Consider the following 15,625-nt stretch of genomic DNA (forward strand, 5'->3'; position numbering starts at 1 on the left):
CCCGCCTCAAGGTGCTGCTGCAGCGTCACCGTGTCGGGCACGCACCCCCCACCGGCCGCTGCGAGCTGCCTCGGGAAGAGCCGGCGCGACTCAAGCGGGAAGAGCGGCGGTGGCGCGACGGAGGGCAGGCCGCGCTCGGAGTACATTCGCCGCCCCTCGCACGGCAACAACTCCCAACCTCCTGCAGAGATAAAAGAATGACGAACAAAGAAAAAAAAAGAGAGAAAACAGAAAATGGGCGTTGCACAGAGGAGCGTTTACATCGGAGAGTAAGAGTTTTTTTAAAATGTTGTACATGGGCAGGTATACGGCGCAGAGAAAACAAATGAGACACCGCCTACAGAATTACTCATCCTTTGCCGTCATCGCTGTTTCTGTCTTCTTCCTCTTCTTCCGCTGCTGCCACTCTGACGCAAGTGGTATGCCGCTACGGCTCNAGCCGCTCGCGCACGATGCCGTCCTCCCCGACCGTGTAGTAACGTGACTCATGGTGCCATACGTCGTGCTTGGCATAATACGCGGACTCGTGTCGCGTCTCCGTCGTGCGGTTGATGACGTAACACGTCTTGGGGGCCGGGGCGTATGTGTAGGGAATGCGGTCGTGAAAGGGCCACACACACGGCGGCAGGTATTCACGCCGGCACACCGCCCGGCTGCTCGGCTCAATAAAGGACGTTACCGTCTCGTCTAGCTGCAGCTGCGGGTAGCAGGCTCGCACAGAGCAAAGACTTAAACTGCCGTCACCCAACTCTTTGGAGAGTATGAAGGTGAAGTTACCCGCACCATCAGGTTGTTCCAACAACGGAAGCTTTTGCCGTACGACGGCAGACACAACATTCTCCAGTACGTCGTGAAGCGAACTCCACGTGCGCTGCACCTCCGCGTCGCTCGACCATAGCCCCATCACCTGGCTCATAAAGGACACAGCGGAGAATTGCTCGATTCCAATCACGGCATTCGAGTACGCGTTGACACGGTAGACATACAGTATGGCAGTGGGATAGCAGTGAAGAAGCACCCACATCCGCACCACCTCCCGCTTACTAAAGCTCTCGTAGTGGAATGTCTTCTCATCGTCGGGGACGGTGTTGTAGCCTTTGCAGTTGTACTCTATCTTCACCATCCGGAAGACAGGGTTGTGACCGTTGATGTCGTAGGCGCAGTTTGCCACACACTGNCCTTTGCAGTTGTACTCTATCTTCACCATCCGGAAGACAGGGTTGTGACCGTTGATGTCGTAGGCGCAGTTTGCCACACACTGAATGGAGATGTCTTTGCCAAACGACACATCCGCGTAGCACCTGCTCTCGCCACGGCCCATCACGCTGCAGCGGCCGTTCGACGGGAGATGCGGATCGCTGTCCACCAGACGCTTCAGCGCCGACGCACTTATATTACGCCGAGACTCGCGGCCAGCCGGCAGCGGCTTGTCGAAGCAAATGTGCAGCCGCCGCTCCTCTGGGTGCCACGTGCAGCGCAGCGGCAGGCGGAATCCCGCGCGGCATGACGACAGGTGTGCCGTCGCCAACTCCAGCAGCGCTGACTTGCACACACGGACAGTGAATGACACGCCCGGCACCGTTTTGACAGGATGCACCGGTGGCCGCTCCTCTTTCTCCACACCTTCTTCCTCGTGGTGCTGCTGCTCGGTGTGGGTGGTGGGATGCAGCTTTGGCTCGCGCTCATCGAGCTGCTGCACCGGCAGCGGCAGAGACGGTGGAATCGCGACGGCCGGCAGCACACGCGACCTCCCCAACGACTCGCGCAGTGCGATGGTGTCGGCGACACGTCGGGTAGCCAACTGACGTGTGCGAGGAGTGAGTGTAGCCAGCGGCATTCCCTCCGCTGAGGCCGCAGTTTTCTTCAAGTCCCATACAACCTCGCGTACTGTATCGTTCTTGCTCTTGTCGTTTCTGCTCTCGTTTCCTTCTGCATCCAGAAGGCACAGCTGTACCTGCGATTCAAGCCGGTACCGCCACCAGCGCTTCGCGAAACGCTCCACATGTTCGTCCAAGTAGTTGTGGTTCCAGCAGGCCCGGTGCGACGCCGATGCTTCGCCCGCCCCCAGGGACCGTTTGTTGTATCCGGCCTCCAGCTTGCACGCCTCACACGAGATGGTCTCCTCCATGAATTTGTGCAGATACGCCGTCTGCTCGCGCTGGACAAGGTCGAGCACGGTGCTCATATCGGGGTAATCCTCTGTTGCCTTCGGTAGCACGCCTGTTTGCATGTACGTGATCATCCACGAGCGGTAGTGCCGGTGCTGGCCACGCGTGAGGCACGAAACACATATGGAAAGCCTCTTTGACGAATTCGACTTGAGAACAGCGCATGCACTGTTGTAATCCACACGCCGGCGCGTGTCGTCCTCTCGGGCGTCCTCCTCACCGAATATACTCTCAATGTACGCCTCGTTGATGCCTTCGAGCTGCTCACGTATTTCCGCACACTTTGGGTGCTGCCGCAGCGCTGTAAGAAGCGCTGCTGCATCCTCTGCTGGGAACTCCAGCGTGGGCGAGGCATTCAGTAGAAGCGCCTTGCTGTCAATGCCCTTGTTCCCACTACTGCTGTTTTTGGCGGCCCCTGCGATGACGATGTCTGTTTCGCATGGGAAGCCGTTAGCCGGGGGCCGCACAGGCATGTGAAACAGAGGTGGGACGAATGTCTCTTGGTCCTCAAGCCTCCGGTGCTTCATCGCAGGCGTCGGCGTCGACATTGCTCCCTATATGTAGAAGAATATGGGTGGATGAGTGAAAAGAAGGGAAAAGAAATCAAAGTGCGATAATGATGAGGATAAGAATAAGCACATGCGTGTAAGCGTACGTGTGCATGACAGCGTGGGGGTACACCTGATTCTAGCAGCGGCAGCAGTAGAAGTGGCAGGCATAACAATACCAACGAGAACAACAAAGGAATACAGCACGCCCCTGCCGGCTCCTCCTTGTGAGTTTTATTATTATTACCACCCTACCATCATTATTATCAGTCCCACCACCATCATGACTGCCTGGCGATCTTGACGGTCATGATCCTCTTCGGATGCGCCGTTGCGGCAGCATCTACTGCCTTTTGTTGCTTTGGTAAATTCTTTTGTTGCTCAATCTGCACTTCTGCCCACGCGCAAAACTGCAGCGCCATCTCCATGTTCATGGCGTACTTGGAGAGGCAGTTGACACCACTGCTGGGGCCGTACTCGCCGCTGCAGAGATAGTAGCCACCGTGCACCATGTTGTCGGGCTCGACGCATGCTTTCAGCACCGCCTGTGCGCCCTCCGTCCACGTCTTGCCAATGAGCAACGACGGGTAGTATACAATGTGGTCAAGCACCGGCCACGGCAGGAGATCGCGGTACAGGTGCGTTGTAATCACACCGGGGTGACAGCACGCGACGAACACCCGCAGCTGATGGCAGTTGCCAGTATGAAAGAAACGAAGACTGAGGCGTCGCGCGAGGACGGTGGTCCACCACACGACACACAGCTTGGACAGTCCATAGTAGCCTACAAAGTCAGCAAAGGTGAAGTCCTTTACTGCCGGTTGGGGATGCCCCTCTTGTGTTGCATCCTTGCTGTTGCCACTGCCACTGTTATTCTTGTCATCCTTGTTATTGTTGCTGCCATCTTCGTCGCCCCCTGCTGTCGGTGCGGGGTGGAGGGCGGTGAGCATATCAATGGGTGTGCATCGCTGCCAGACGCCGAGAAACGTGTGGCAGCTCGAGGCGACGTTGATGATGCGCGACGACACACCGCTGCGCTCCGCTGTTTCATCGAGCAGCGGTAGCAGCAGCTGCGTGAGCAGCATGGGGCCCACCACATTTGTGGCGATCATCTCTTCCATGCCGGTGCCCTCGCAGCGGTGCAGGTGGCGGCGCAGCACGCCGGCGGCATTCACCAGCAGTGCCACGGGGAACTTCTGCTTCTGCTCCACAACACACGCAGCGAACTCCCGCACGCTGCTGAGGTCCGAGAGGTCGACGGCGCCGAGCACGACGACACGACCCTGCGGACGCCGCGTCAGTATAGCGCGCTTCGCCCCCAGCAGCCGCATCAGGTCGCGCCCCGCCAGGATGACGGTCCAGCCGTGCTGTGCGAGTTCCTGCGCGACGCCGAAGCCGACGCCAGACGACGCTCCCGTGACGATCGCCACGCGTGACGTGAAGTCGACATCGCGCGGCCACTTGCAGCGCCGCCCCGCCGCCATCCCGCGGCACGCGAAGCAGCAGCTTGCAATGGCAATGAGTGTGTCCAGCTCCGTCATGCCGCACCACCACGACCAGCGCAGCAAGTGGGCGGCGGCGGCGGCGGCGATGAATAGCAGGCACACCAGCGCCGCGAGCGCCTCTGAGGAGACGAGGTGAATCATCCGCGGCAAGAGCAATAACGATAACAATACAGGCCCCAACCGTCGCCTCACTCCCTCGCTAATGCGTGCAACAATGACAAGAAGAGTTAGTGGGAGAGAAAGAGAGAGAGAGAGAGAAAACAAAATAAAGAAGAAATCAAAGTTTTCAGGCATGAGGAGAGACCAAGCGCCCTCACGAATGCGTAGACTGTATACACAATATCATGTTTCTTGTTGTTGTGTTGCTGAAGCCTCTGTGATCACACGCTCCCCCACCCCCTGCAGAGTACTACAAAGGACTCTTTATATCCTCTCGCCATTGCTGTGAACCGGGCACGTGGAACTGCCGCAGTGTCTCGCGCCTCATCTGCGCGTAATCACCTTCATCCCAGACCTCGTCACCCTCTGCGTACGTCAACGGCACCGTCGTATCAGTGAAGTGCTCAATGTAGTGCTCCGGCAGGAAGCCTGCTGCATACCGCAGTGCCGCCATCTGAAGCATCTCTGACATGTCTTCGTCCATGTCCTCTTCATCCGTAATTGCCTCCTGCTGCGCAGCCTTCAGGTTCTTTTCCCCTTCTACGTTTGTCATCTGCTGCGGTGGTGAAGCGTCTGGTGCTAGAAGGTCGTCGAGTGCCTCGGCGGTGAGAGGGTCACTTGCAGTTGTATCACCCGCGTTGTTCTGCCCGCCTTCCTCTACTTCATCTGCCTCTTGCTGTTTCGGCTGCGCGGCTGAGGCCATCATCAGGATCTCACCATAGTGGACGAAGGAATCGCCCTCAGCCCCCGTAACCGGCAGATCAATCAGTGGATCACCCTCCAGCACGACGCGGACAGGATTGATGGCATGCACGTACCGCGCAAGAGTCTGCTGCACCGCCTTCGGGGCGCCAAAGGTCACACAGTTCTTCACGTCAAAGCCGCGCGCGTGCAGCAGGAGCGCCATACAGAACGCCACGGCGCCACCTACACCGTGCCCAACGACAACAGTGGCACGGTAGGCATGCAGCGGTGTCTCCGCCTGCAGGGCGTCGCACAGCCGCAGCGCGACGCTGAGGTACTCCGCGTGGAAGACGGTACCACGCACCTCCTCCGCCTCCATGATCTCCACTCGCTCCACCTCGCGACCCCAGTCATACGGCTCGCACCGCACGTAGACGATCTGCTTGTTGTACGTCTCGTCGACCTCCAGCACTACATCCTCCTTCCCGTGCGACATGTGGTGCGCCGTGACGCCGCTGCGGGTACCTACGATGGCCTCTGTCATCTGCCATGGCGTCAGCGTGTTGTGCCTGCGTTCTTCACCGCCGTCGCTCGTGCTTCCGAGGCGGTGGATAAAGAGCAGCCGCTCACCGTACGGAATGAGGGCATGCTGCATGATGCGGTTCTGCCGCTCCGAGGTGGCCATCTCATCCACCTCGTCCCGCTCCACCCGCTGGCTCTCGAAGCGGCAGTATTGCACGTAGTTCTGCTCCATGGTCTGCTGGTAGTGCGTGTTGCCGACGCCAGCGGAGAGCACCTGCAGTATAGAGGTAAGGGCGCGGTTGCCCGGCGCGAGGAGGATCTCCTCCGACAATTGTCGCACTTTTTGCAGCTCCTTCGCGATAAACCGTTCAAATTTAGCATCCAATGCCTTCAACTGCTGTTGTTGCTGTAGTTGTTGGCGCCGGTTCTTCCTGTGGCCCTGTAGGAGGGTTTCCTCACGCAACTTGAGGTACCGTCGTCGGTTGTGCTCCGCCGCGTCGATGAAGCGAGCGGCGACATACCGCGTGAGCCCCTCTGTTTGATGCAGGGGGCAGTCACGGGTCACCGTGTGCACCACACCGAGGAGTCGGCGATAGGCGGCACATGTCTCGCTGCGAATAGTCCGTGAGAGACTCATTCTCCAAAAAGCACTCCTTCTTCCCTCCCTCCCTCCCCAGACGCACACACACAATTTGACAGGCCACGGCGCGACTGGGACCCTCTGCCCACCTTGCAGTCCACTTCTGCGTCGTAAAAGAAGATGATGGTGAGAGAGAGAGAGAGAGAGACGCTGCGGTGAAATGACAAGAGAAAAGCATGATTGGGGAAAGGCTGCAAAAGAAAAAAAATCTATTCAGAGAGGGTGGTCGCCAACGATACCCTGTACGAATGTGGCTGCCCTCCTCGCGCGCGCACACACACACAAGAAAAAACAAAACACCATCGTGTTGGAGAGAAACAACACTAACAGCATTGTTCCATTCCCCCATTTCAAATAACGACTTGTTCATTATTCCTCCTTCACCGGCAGCCCAACCAGTCGCTTGCCCCAAAGCACAATGCGGTCTCCCTCTTCGACATCCCAGCCATACCGCAGCAGCGAGTCGGATGTCTGGTTGCCGCATTCCCCAAAGTACGGACTGACGGGCTCGCCCTGGCCCTTCGGTGGCTCCACAGGCTTTAGCTCTTCTACATCACACATAGCACAGTGCAGCGTTGTCTGCGCCCCCTCCTCAGGTGATTTGAGGAAGAGTAGGCAGGCGTACTGGTAGGCGCGGTAGATCCACCCACTCGGCACGAGGTCCTTGGAGAAGTTGGTGCCGACACAACCAGGGTGGAGGCTGCAGACAGGCAGCTTGTGGTGCCGGGCGATGTAGTGGGCATGGTAGGTATTCAGAAGCTTGCTTGTGCCGTAGCGCACAAAGGCGTAGCTCAGTGTCCCGGTCCTGAGCGGCCCCGACGAAGCGTCCTCTCCCTGATTGAGCGTCTTCAGCGCTTCCAACAGGCGCCCGTTGATGCACGTCAGTGACGACGACGGGTGCCACCACCAACCGCGCTCCAGCATCATTTGCGGGAATCGGTGGGCGGCAGAGGAGACGAACACCACACGCCCCTTGCTGCGCTGAATGAGCGGCACGAGCAGCTCTGTCAACAGAAGCGGACCAAGAAAGTTCACAGCAGTGTGAAGCTCTAGTTGCGGGTTGTGCTTGCTGAATTCCAACCGCTTGCGCATCATCCCGGCGTTATTCACAAGAACATCAAGGCGCGTGTATGCCTTCTGGAACTCTTCCACGAAGCGGCGGATGCTCACAAAGTCATCGCACTCGAGGCAAAACCGACCGTCAACCAAAACTTTCTCAGGCACCTGCGCGTAATTGGCGTCGCCATTGCGCCTCTGCCGCGTTTCTTCAGCTTCCTTGCTTATCCTTGCTGCCGTGGCCTCACTTAAAGCGGCACTGCGGCAGGTGCACACCACACGGTAGCCCTCCACCGCANTGCTTATCCTTGCTGCCGTGGCCTCACTTAAAGCGGCACTGCGGCAGGTGCACACCACACGGTAGCCCTCCACCGCAAGCCCAACGGCCGTGTGGTACCCGATACCACTGTTCGTCCCTGTGACGACAGCGACCGGCCGCTCTTCATCCTTCATATCACGCGACAGCACGAATACAGGACGGTCACTGTTAATGCTGCTGTTGTTGGTGCATATGTCCCCTTTGTGTGGCGGCCGAGAGCGATTCCGCGACCCACGCGCCACGAGGCGCTGGGCGACGAGCCACACCGGCACCGCCAGCGCCAGATATTGACGCGGCATTAGCGTGAAACACACAGCGGCGACACCCGCAGCACACACAGCACCCACCTCGCTTTTGTAGCCGATTCCCATGGCAGCAAGGAGCAGCTTCTTCCTTTCAATTGCTTTTGTTTTATTTCTCTTCTACTGATCANGGGGAGGGCGGGGGAACAAAAAACAAAATAAATAAATAAGGAGATAACGACAAGTGCAAAGCCACGCTGCCACCAACACCGGGACACACAACGCTCGCATCTTAGAAGCGTACGCGATCAAGCAGTGTAAAGTGATGGTACAGAATAGATAGGAGAGCGAAAAAAAAAGAACAACCACGAGGAATAAGCCTCGACGGCAGAACTGTAGACAGATGTGTGTATCTCGTAACGCCAAATAGATCGCGACACATGTGAATGTTTCTTTCCATAAATACACCACGCCTCTCCCCAATATTCTCTTTTATGTGTTTCTCCCATGTTTGCACACACACACACACACACCACCATATCTTCTGAGGCTTGTGTCCGCCATCTCTGCACAGACTCTTTTTGCTCCGCGTAGCAAACTGCACATCGCAAAGAAATAAAAACAGTTTTACATCAACCCTCGCTCCCCTGTTTTCTCTTGTGCACACGGTAGATGCATAAATTCCAAAATGTCGTTAACAAGAGGGAGAATGAAAGAGGGNGGGGGGGGGGGGGATGAGAAAGCAGCCATTACAGGAGTGGCTGCAGCACAGGCAATATGTTTAGGAGCAATCCAACGAAAGCAAGGACCAATAAAAACACAGTAAAAGAATCTCATGCAATGTACCTTTTCCACCAACTTCTTTACGTCTTGCTCCATTTGACGCGAAATACGACGCCTGTAGACCGGACCCACCAAGACGACCGGGGAAGCATTGAGTGCACCAAAATCACTATTCATCCCGGGAAGGTGGGGAAAGAAGAGTCACAACTCTATCTTCAGTGATGGATCCAGCATCGCCATATCATCATCATCATCATCACCGCGGCGCTGATGCATTGTTCTTCCCTCGGGATGTAAATGCAAAAATTTTTTTCCATGACCTCTCCCGAGTAGGTGGGTGGGCTTCGTACGTTGTCATTTGGCGCGGGGCCGGTTTTGTTTCCCCCTCGACGCCGTTGGCAGAAAGGTCACTGCGTGGCGGAGTCGGCATCGGCTGAAGTCTGAAAGTAGGCCGCTTCCCCACTGACCTCGACGGGTCCGCGGCGTTTTTTTCCTTCCCGCCGCACATCTGCCGAGCGCGCGTTAAGACTGGCTTGACGGAGAGGGGCGCCCTGCAGAGCGTCCGGGTGCCTGCCAGACCCCGATCGTGCGTCTTTTGCTGCACCACCAGCTTATTGCTAATTTTGGGTATGCCCTTCAGCCACGCGGCCTCGCCGATGCGACGCAACGTCCACCGTTTGTCGGGGTCCTTGGAGAGCACACCACGAATCAGCTCCTTGAATTCTTTCGAGGATGTGACACTACAATGCAAAAAAGCATCACCTTCATCCTCACTGCTACTGCTTCTATCCTCGGTATCCTCGTTGACTGAAGGGACAGAGTCCATTTCTTCGAGGCTCGGGCGCATGGTAGAAGACACAAGTGGACTTTTTTTTTGAATCTCGTCGGGGAAAAGCACAGGGCTATTCACAATCTCACGCGTCATCTGTAAGTATGTCATTGCCTGGAACGGAAGGATGCCGTACATGAGTTGATAGAGCGTGACGCCCAGTGCCCATACGTCGACGAGCTCCCCGACCACCTCCAGCTTGCCGCTGCACACCTCAGGTGCCATGAACGCTGGAGTCCCTTCAACACCCGGGACACCGCGACCAGTGCTTACTGCACTAACGCCAAAATCGGCAAGAAACACATTATCCTTTTCGTCCACTAGGATATTGTCAGGTTTGATGTCTCGGTGGAATATTCCATGCGAGTGAAGATACTTCAAAGCAGAGAGTATCTGTCTCGTATAGCGACGCAACCGCTCTTCTGGTATGGGCTCCACTTTGTCAGGAGACAAAGCTCGTGCAACACCACCGCCAGAAATATACTGCATAATCAAGAAGATTGTTTTGTGTGTTTTGTCGCCAATTACCTCATGGAGCCGCACAAGGTGGGGGTGCGCCACCGTCTTCATCACGGCAATCTCGGAACGAATTGCCCTAACTCGTCGTTCTTCGATCTTAGGACCGAGTCGCATAATTTTCATCGCGTAGGATTCCTTTGTCTCTCGGTGCTGAACCAAGGCAACTCGACTATGCGAACCCTGACCTATCCGGCGCAGCACCACATAATCATTAATTGTCCGCTTGTCGTCTTTTCGACCAAACACCGTTTTACCCGTCTCCTTCACGCGTGGAATATCTTCTGGAGATGAGAAGGTCAGCATGGAGTAGGAGGCACCGCGCCCAATGTATGTGGTGGTGCGCCGCCAGGCTGACGTTGCTTCACTAATGGATGTCGTCATGCTCGATGTGCGGCTTCGCAGCCGGCTCCTCGTCGGCCCGGATAGCGGCGGGGATTGTAACATACTACGTTTCTGACGCAAACTATCCATGTTGCGCAGCGGGAACTGTTTTTCCTTTGACGGCGACTTCGGGGAAAGAAAGTCCCGCAACCATGAGCTCGTGCTCGCGTGCATGCTCCCAGAGGTTGAGGTAAATGTACTAGATACCCCCAGCGTGAAGGAAGGGGACAAGGCGATGAAACCTGCCGCCTGAGACTGTCCGCTGCGCATGGCAGCGTCGGCGCCAGCGGCCCCTGTGTTACTGCCGGTGAAGGATTGCAGCGGGGAGCAGTTGAGCACCTCAACAACGCCGCGTGAGCGCCCCATCCCAGAAGAGGAGCCACTTGCCCCATCTCCACCAGGCGGTGTCTCCTGCCCTCCACTCAGCTCCACCAGAAGCACGTTGGCTATGGCCTTCAGCAGGGCCTCATTCAAATCGCACCGCGGACACGAGGAGACGCCCTGCGAAGTCTCCCCAGACGAGCTGTCTTGTGGGGAAGTCGTGGCGAGGTCTGCCAGGGAGTTGTAGCCGAACGGTCGAATGGCATTTTCCAGTGCGAACCACAGCGGGCTGTGGGATGGAATAGCAGCGCCGCAGTCACTCGTGGGGGAGACACGAGCGCCTGCGGCTAACGGGTTTTCCACTCGGCCTCGCCAAGGCATTTCCGTTGCCTTGAGGCAAGCCAAGTGGCGTTTGATTTTTCCCCAAAGCAGGTGCTAGATTGATCTTCACAAAATTGTCCGAATTTATTTGAGAGCGGAACAAACAAAACGAAAAAAAAGGAGATGAGGCAGAAGCTTATGCATCTAAACGGAGAAGCCAACGAACCAACGAAAGTACAAGAAAAAAAAAATGAAAGATCAAGCGAAACCAGACAGTCGTTAGGGTAAAGGATCCCGCAGCTCTTGCGCGAGGAATTCCTGCAAATCAACACTGATCCTACTGCCCCGCTCCACCTCCCATGGAGAGCAAGTGGTTGGCATTGCTGAGAGGGAGTTTGGGCTGTTGGCATGAGTGGTCAAGCGACAGTGGTGCGTGGGCGAGTCCGCTTCATTCTCCAACTGTGCTCGCAGCCGTTGAATGCTCCGGTGCAGTTTCTCCGAGGAGCAGCCATCGCACCGCAAACTCAGCGGGCTGACAGGTGGTTCTTTCTCGTGCAGCATCCTCTGCTGCGCCACACCTCTGCCACCACCTGCCTTCTCAACCCCCGGCGACGAGGCCAGCGATAATTTCTGCGCGAGGAGGGTATTGAGGTCCCGCACAGTCTGCCGGAGCTGCTCAATGACGTCATCTCGGGAGCGGATTTCCTCCTCATACCGCTTTGCTCCAACCACCTCGGGCCGTTTTTTCTCCAGGGCCGCTTGGTGCTCAGAGAGGTGACGCTGCAATCGCGCACGTTCCCGCTCACTCTCCTCCAGACGGTCCATGCAGAATGCAAGATCATTCCGCAGCACTGTTACCTGCTTTTGCGCGGTGTGGCAATCTTTGCAAGTTTTCCGCAGCTGCACCGCTGCCGCCGCCAGCTGCTCTTCATCTTTATCCCGCTGTTCCTGCAGCCTCCGCACCCGCGTCATCAAGGCTGCGTTCTCACGAGAGTGTTTCTCCCTTGTCACGCTGGAGAGGGATTCGGTCCGCTCCCTGTCCCGCACCAACTCCTGGATCAGCAGCTGCTGCTCCTCACACTGGTACCTCCCCAGTGCAAGACGCGTCTCGTAGAGTGGTTGGACAAAAAGACAGTGAAAGCTGGACCACAGTGACACCTTCTTCTGGAGAAGCATCTCGCTCGCGCGCAGTTGAGCCAGCTGCGCTGCGTAGTCACAGAGTGCTCCGGTCAGTTTCTGGTTTTCCGTTTCCCTTTGCATATATTTCGAGCGAAGCTGCGAAGCAGCCTCCTGTAGCTCCATCAAGTTCGCCGCTGTCACGCCACCTCGCAGATGTGGAGAGGTGCTCCCTTCCAGCTTCTGCATCCCTGCCGCTTCCCTCCTCGACCGCAGCATTCACTATTCCTTTCTTATTCAGTCTCTCACAAACATACACCCCCCCCACCCGCTTTTCTCCACCCCTCCCTCCTGTGTACCGACTTAGCCGAATAAAAACTGAGTCGGCCAATGTATTCTGTACAGGCCACTGCACTCTTTTGCGTGTCGGTGAGAAGGTAAGTAAAACAAAAATAATAATAATAATAATAACAACAAAAATAACCCAACACAAAGCATAAAATGAAAAGGACAGACAAGCCACCCGGAATGCTCTTATCATCCTGCGAAATCCCCACACAGCAATAACCAAAGGCTGACGGAATCGCACATCACTCTTTCCCCCTTCCAAACGAACAAATAAGAACAACACAACACTACCGAGTAAACTGGCACCACCACAAGGCCGCTAATCCACAATGTTCCCCAAAAGAAGATTCATGAGCAGCACACTCCATTGATCATATGTTGCGCCAGGGGAGCAGTAATGCAAACAATCTGTCGCATTCATCACCTCATACTTGGGATGATACTTACCCATGTGCCCAAGTGGCATGAGGTCTGTCATGAGTGCAACATCGAGGATGTGTGCCCCCATGTCCTTCCAGAGCGCTGTTGTGTAGGCGTTCCTCGCGGGTATGGCGTACCATCGATACCTCTTGTAGATCCCAACATTGTACTCTTCCGGCCGAAGCGGCACCGTGAGCGGCTTGCTATATTTCCAGCAAAAGGGATGTCCACGAAAGCTCGTCCGCCAAATAAGAGTACCCTTGTAAAGACGACGAATAATACTGGCCGCTCGCCGCATAAGGGCATAATAACGCCTGTCCGACACGTGCTGCCTCTCATTTTCTGGCCGCACCATCCAGGAGCCGGAGTTCAGGATGAGGATAGGGTAGCGGTGAATGTCTTTCCACCACAAAAAGTTTCGGAAGGCGTGATAACCCGTTTCGAGGAACTGGTTGGTGAGGAACAGGAGCCGAATCGGATTCATCTCACGCTCTGGATAATACTTCTGGCAGATGGGATGACCCCTACAACGATGCCGCTGACGCGAAGTTCCCTCTTGCTCATAAATATCACCTTTCCCACCAAGAAGATAGAACAGCGAGGCATGCCAGTGATCGCTAAGGCTGTCACCTACCATCATGACACTGCGGCCGCGGAGGGAGCGACAAAAGAGTTCCTCATTCCAAGGGAATAATTCACACGTGTTTGGTATCCACTCGTACTGCGTCTCCCTTCGAATAGCATCCATGCCGAACTCTTTTCTGAAGCCGTGCTCGCAGCACCCCAATACCTTTCCACGAGACTCGTACAAGGGCCTTCGACTGCTGTTATACACCCACCTGCCGTCTGTATAAAGGCGGCCATCACAGGGGCGTTTGGTGCGGTGCATGGGGCGATACGGGTTGCGATAACGAGATGGTCCATCACCATAATCAAAATGTGGTGACTCCTGGCCCTCGCGCGGCCCAACCGGTGATATGAAGTGTGTGACGTTGTCTGGAATGACGTTCAGAATTTCTTCTTGCAGCAGCGGGTCGTACGGCGGACCCAACTCCACCCGAGGCGCACTGAGGATGGGCAGGGTTGGGCGGATTTCTAGTTCCGCGCTATCTTCCAACTGTCTTGTGTCACGCCATGGTAGTAAGAGAAGCACCAGTAGTAGCACGGCGAGTATTACCACGGCAACAAATGTAAGAGGAAGAGCGGCCCGCCCCTTCCGAGACCGTCCCCCCTTCCCCAACAAGCTCATCTTGATGTATGAGAGACGCTATTCAACATGCATACCTGTGCGTGTGTGTGTGTGTGTGTGTGTGTGAATGCGGGAATGATGGAGATGAGTGAGAGGGCAGGAAAGAGACATAAAACGAAGGTGACATAGGGGAGATGCCGAAAGAAGGACAGAAGGGGCGCAGCTCTATTTGACCGCCTGAACAGACAGCAGAAGAGATTTCTCTTTTTAAAAAAAAAAGCAAAGGCACTTTTTCAGCGGCCCTCAGCGCTGTTCGCACACGAAATAAACACCAACGAGAGGAAAACTGCTGTGGGTTGCGCGGGTGCAACTGTTAGTGATACCGCCTACATCCACCCAGAACCGTTCTCTTTTTATATAGAAATATCTCTTCATCCCCCCTCCTCCTTCCTTGTTTTTTTTTCTTCCTTTTCCTTCTGAGGGAAGTCCCAACGCCTTGCCGCTTTCACACCATCCATCGTCTTACCTGGGGCGGGTCGCGACGTGCCAACCAGCACGCAGGACACAGACTTCCAGGGAGGGGCGGCCCCATTACATGACGGAGCAGCACCCAGAGTTTGTTTGCTTTGCCTGCTTGTAGAACGTCTTACTAGCTGTGCCAAGGTCCTCGCTCTGGGCGACAAGATCATCGATTTTCTGACCACGCTCAATAATCTGGTCTATCGCATTGTACATAATCACCTTTGTGTCCTCAATATCCCGCTTAATCTTGAGTATCTTGTCCTGCTCCTCCGGCTTCTGATACTTCACCAGCGTTTCCTCGAGGTGGGGCCAGTTGAGGAAGTTGTCGTCCCTGCCGTCAATGATGTCATACTTCCCGCGGAAGGTGGTCTGGAATTGGGTGGCGAGTTCGCCAAGCAACGTGAAGGCAACACGCGCGTTGTACTCCACATCGCCAATGGCAATCGCGACAATGCCGTCAAGCGTGGAGTGCGCAAAGACAACGTTGCCGTTCTCGGTGATCTGCGTCTTGGAGCCGTTCGACACCCGCTTCGCCACGGTGCGGGTGAGGAAGACTATGAACTCGCGCGCCGCGTTGCGCTGGAAGAAGCCGAAGGACGAGACGTCAATGGCCTGCGAGCAGATGACAGGCTCCTTCTCTACCCCCGCCGGGAATGGCTTCGCAACCATCAGGGCGTACAACTTCATCGCAACACCCCCACCCTCGTATGTGTGTGTGTGTNCCCCCGCCGGGAATGGCTTCGCAACCATCAGGGCGTACAACTTCATCGCAACACCCCCACCCTCGTATGTGTGTGTGTGTGTTGTTTGCTTCTTGCTTTTTTTGATTTGCTCTAATCCCCGCTTGTGTCTAGCGCGTTTCCCCCGTGTGTCCCTCAGCAGCCACGCGCGCTCCCCACTTGCCACAACGGCCTCGGAGTGATGCATACATAAATGTGCACGCAGACACGTAAATAAAGAAGATGGAGGGGCAAGAAGAAGCTCCAGATGCGGGCACACAAACACACAGACAGATATATATATATATATGCAC

General features: G+C 55.9%; 9 protein-coding genes across 9 annotated transcripts in view; all 9 read right to left on the bottom strand.

Moving 5' to 3' along the window:
• Nucleotides 1-146, bottom strand: part of DQ04_03401000 (serine/threonine protein phosphatase 2B catalytic subunit) — a gene marked incomplete at both ends in the record, with an annotated part of 1,107 nt that extends 961 nt beyond the window's left edge. The window contains one exon of the mRNA XM_009312793.1: nucleotides 1-146. This exon is cut by the window's left edge and continues 961 nt beyond it. Within this exon, the coding sequence (XP_009311068.1) occupies nucleotides 1-146 (146 nt within the window).
• Nucleotides 147-427: 281 nt separating this feature from the next.
• Nucleotides 428-2,716, bottom strand: DQ04_03401010 (hypothetical protein; the record flags this gene model as incomplete). The annotated part of the gene is made up of 1 exon (XM_009312794.1): nucleotides 428-2,716. One exon carries the CDS (start codon nucleotides 2,714-2,716, stop codon nucleotides 428-430), a length of 2,289 nt encoding a protein of 762 aa, XP_009311069.1.
• Nucleotides 2,717-2,997: 281 nt separating this feature from the next.
• Nucleotides 2,998-4,362, bottom strand: DQ04_03401020 (putative short-chain dehydrogenase; the record flags this gene model as incomplete). The annotated part of the gene is made up of 1 exon (XM_009312795.1): nucleotides 2,998-4,362. The coding sequence occupies one exon, from the start codon at nucleotides 4,360-4,362 to the stop codon at nucleotides 2,998-3,000; it is 1,365 nt and encodes a 454-aa protein (XP_009311070.1).
• Nucleotides 4,363-4,630: 268 nt separating this feature from the next.
• On the bottom strand, nucleotides 4,631-6,223 carry DQ04_03401030 (hypothetical protein; the record flags this gene model as incomplete). Its single annotated transcript, XM_009312796.1, has 1 exon — nucleotides 4,631-6,223. The coding sequence occupies one exon, from the start codon at nucleotides 6,221-6,223 to the stop codon at nucleotides 4,631-4,633; it is 1,593 nt and encodes a 530-aa protein (XP_009311071.1).
• A 372-nt stretch (nucleotides 6,224-6,595) lies between these two features.
• DQ04_03401040 (short-chain dehydrogenase) lies at nucleotides 6,596-7,900 on the bottom strand (the record flags this gene model as incomplete). Its single annotated transcript, XM_009312797.1, has 1 exon — nucleotides 6,596-7,900. One exon carries the CDS (start codon nucleotides 7,898-7,900, stop codon nucleotides 6,596-6,598), a length of 1,305 nt encoding a protein of 434 aa, XP_009311072.1.
• A 982-nt stretch (nucleotides 7,901-8,882) lies between these two features.
• DQ04_03401050 (protein kinase domain) lies at nucleotides 8,883-11,057 on the bottom strand (the record flags this gene model as incomplete). Its single annotated transcript, XM_009312798.1, has 1 exon — nucleotides 8,883-11,057. The coding sequence occupies one exon, from the start codon at nucleotides 11,055-11,057 to the stop codon at nucleotides 8,883-8,885; it is 2,175 nt and encodes a 724-aa protein (XP_009311073.1).
• A 219-nt stretch (nucleotides 11,058-11,276) lies between these two features.
• Nucleotides 11,277-12,392, bottom strand: DQ04_03401060 (hypothetical protein; the record flags this gene model as incomplete). Its single annotated transcript, XM_009312799.1, has 1 exon — nucleotides 11,277-12,392. One exon carries the CDS (start codon nucleotides 12,390-12,392, stop codon nucleotides 11,277-11,279), a length of 1,116 nt encoding a protein of 371 aa, XP_009311074.1.
• A 388-nt stretch (nucleotides 12,393-12,780) lies between these two features.
• DQ04_03401070 (putative endo-beta-N-acetylglucosaminidase) lies at nucleotides 12,781-14,130 on the bottom strand (the record flags this gene model as incomplete). The annotated part of the gene is made up of 1 exon (XM_009312800.1): nucleotides 12,781-14,130. One exon carries the CDS (start codon nucleotides 14,128-14,130, stop codon nucleotides 12,781-12,783), a length of 1,350 nt encoding a protein of 449 aa, XP_009311075.1.
• Nucleotides 14,131-14,661: 531 nt separating this feature from the next.
• Nucleotides 14,662-15,279, bottom strand: DQ04_03401080 (putative vesicle-associated membrane protein; the record flags this gene model as incomplete). Its single annotated transcript, XM_009312801.1, has 1 exon — nucleotides 14,662-15,279. One exon carries the CDS (start codon nucleotides 15,277-15,279, stop codon nucleotides 14,662-14,664), a length of 618 nt encoding a protein of 205 aa, XP_009311076.1.
• Between the last annotated feature and the right edge of the window lie 346 nt (nucleotides 15,280-15,625).

The sequence above is a fragment of the Trypanosoma grayi genome (assembly GCF_000691245.1).
Source record: "Trypanosoma grayi strain ANR4 Tgr_340_V1, whole genome shotgun sequence".
Lineage (NCBI taxonomy): Eukaryota > Euglenozoa > Kinetoplastea > Trypanosomatida > Trypanosomatidae > Trypanosoma > Trypanosoma grayi.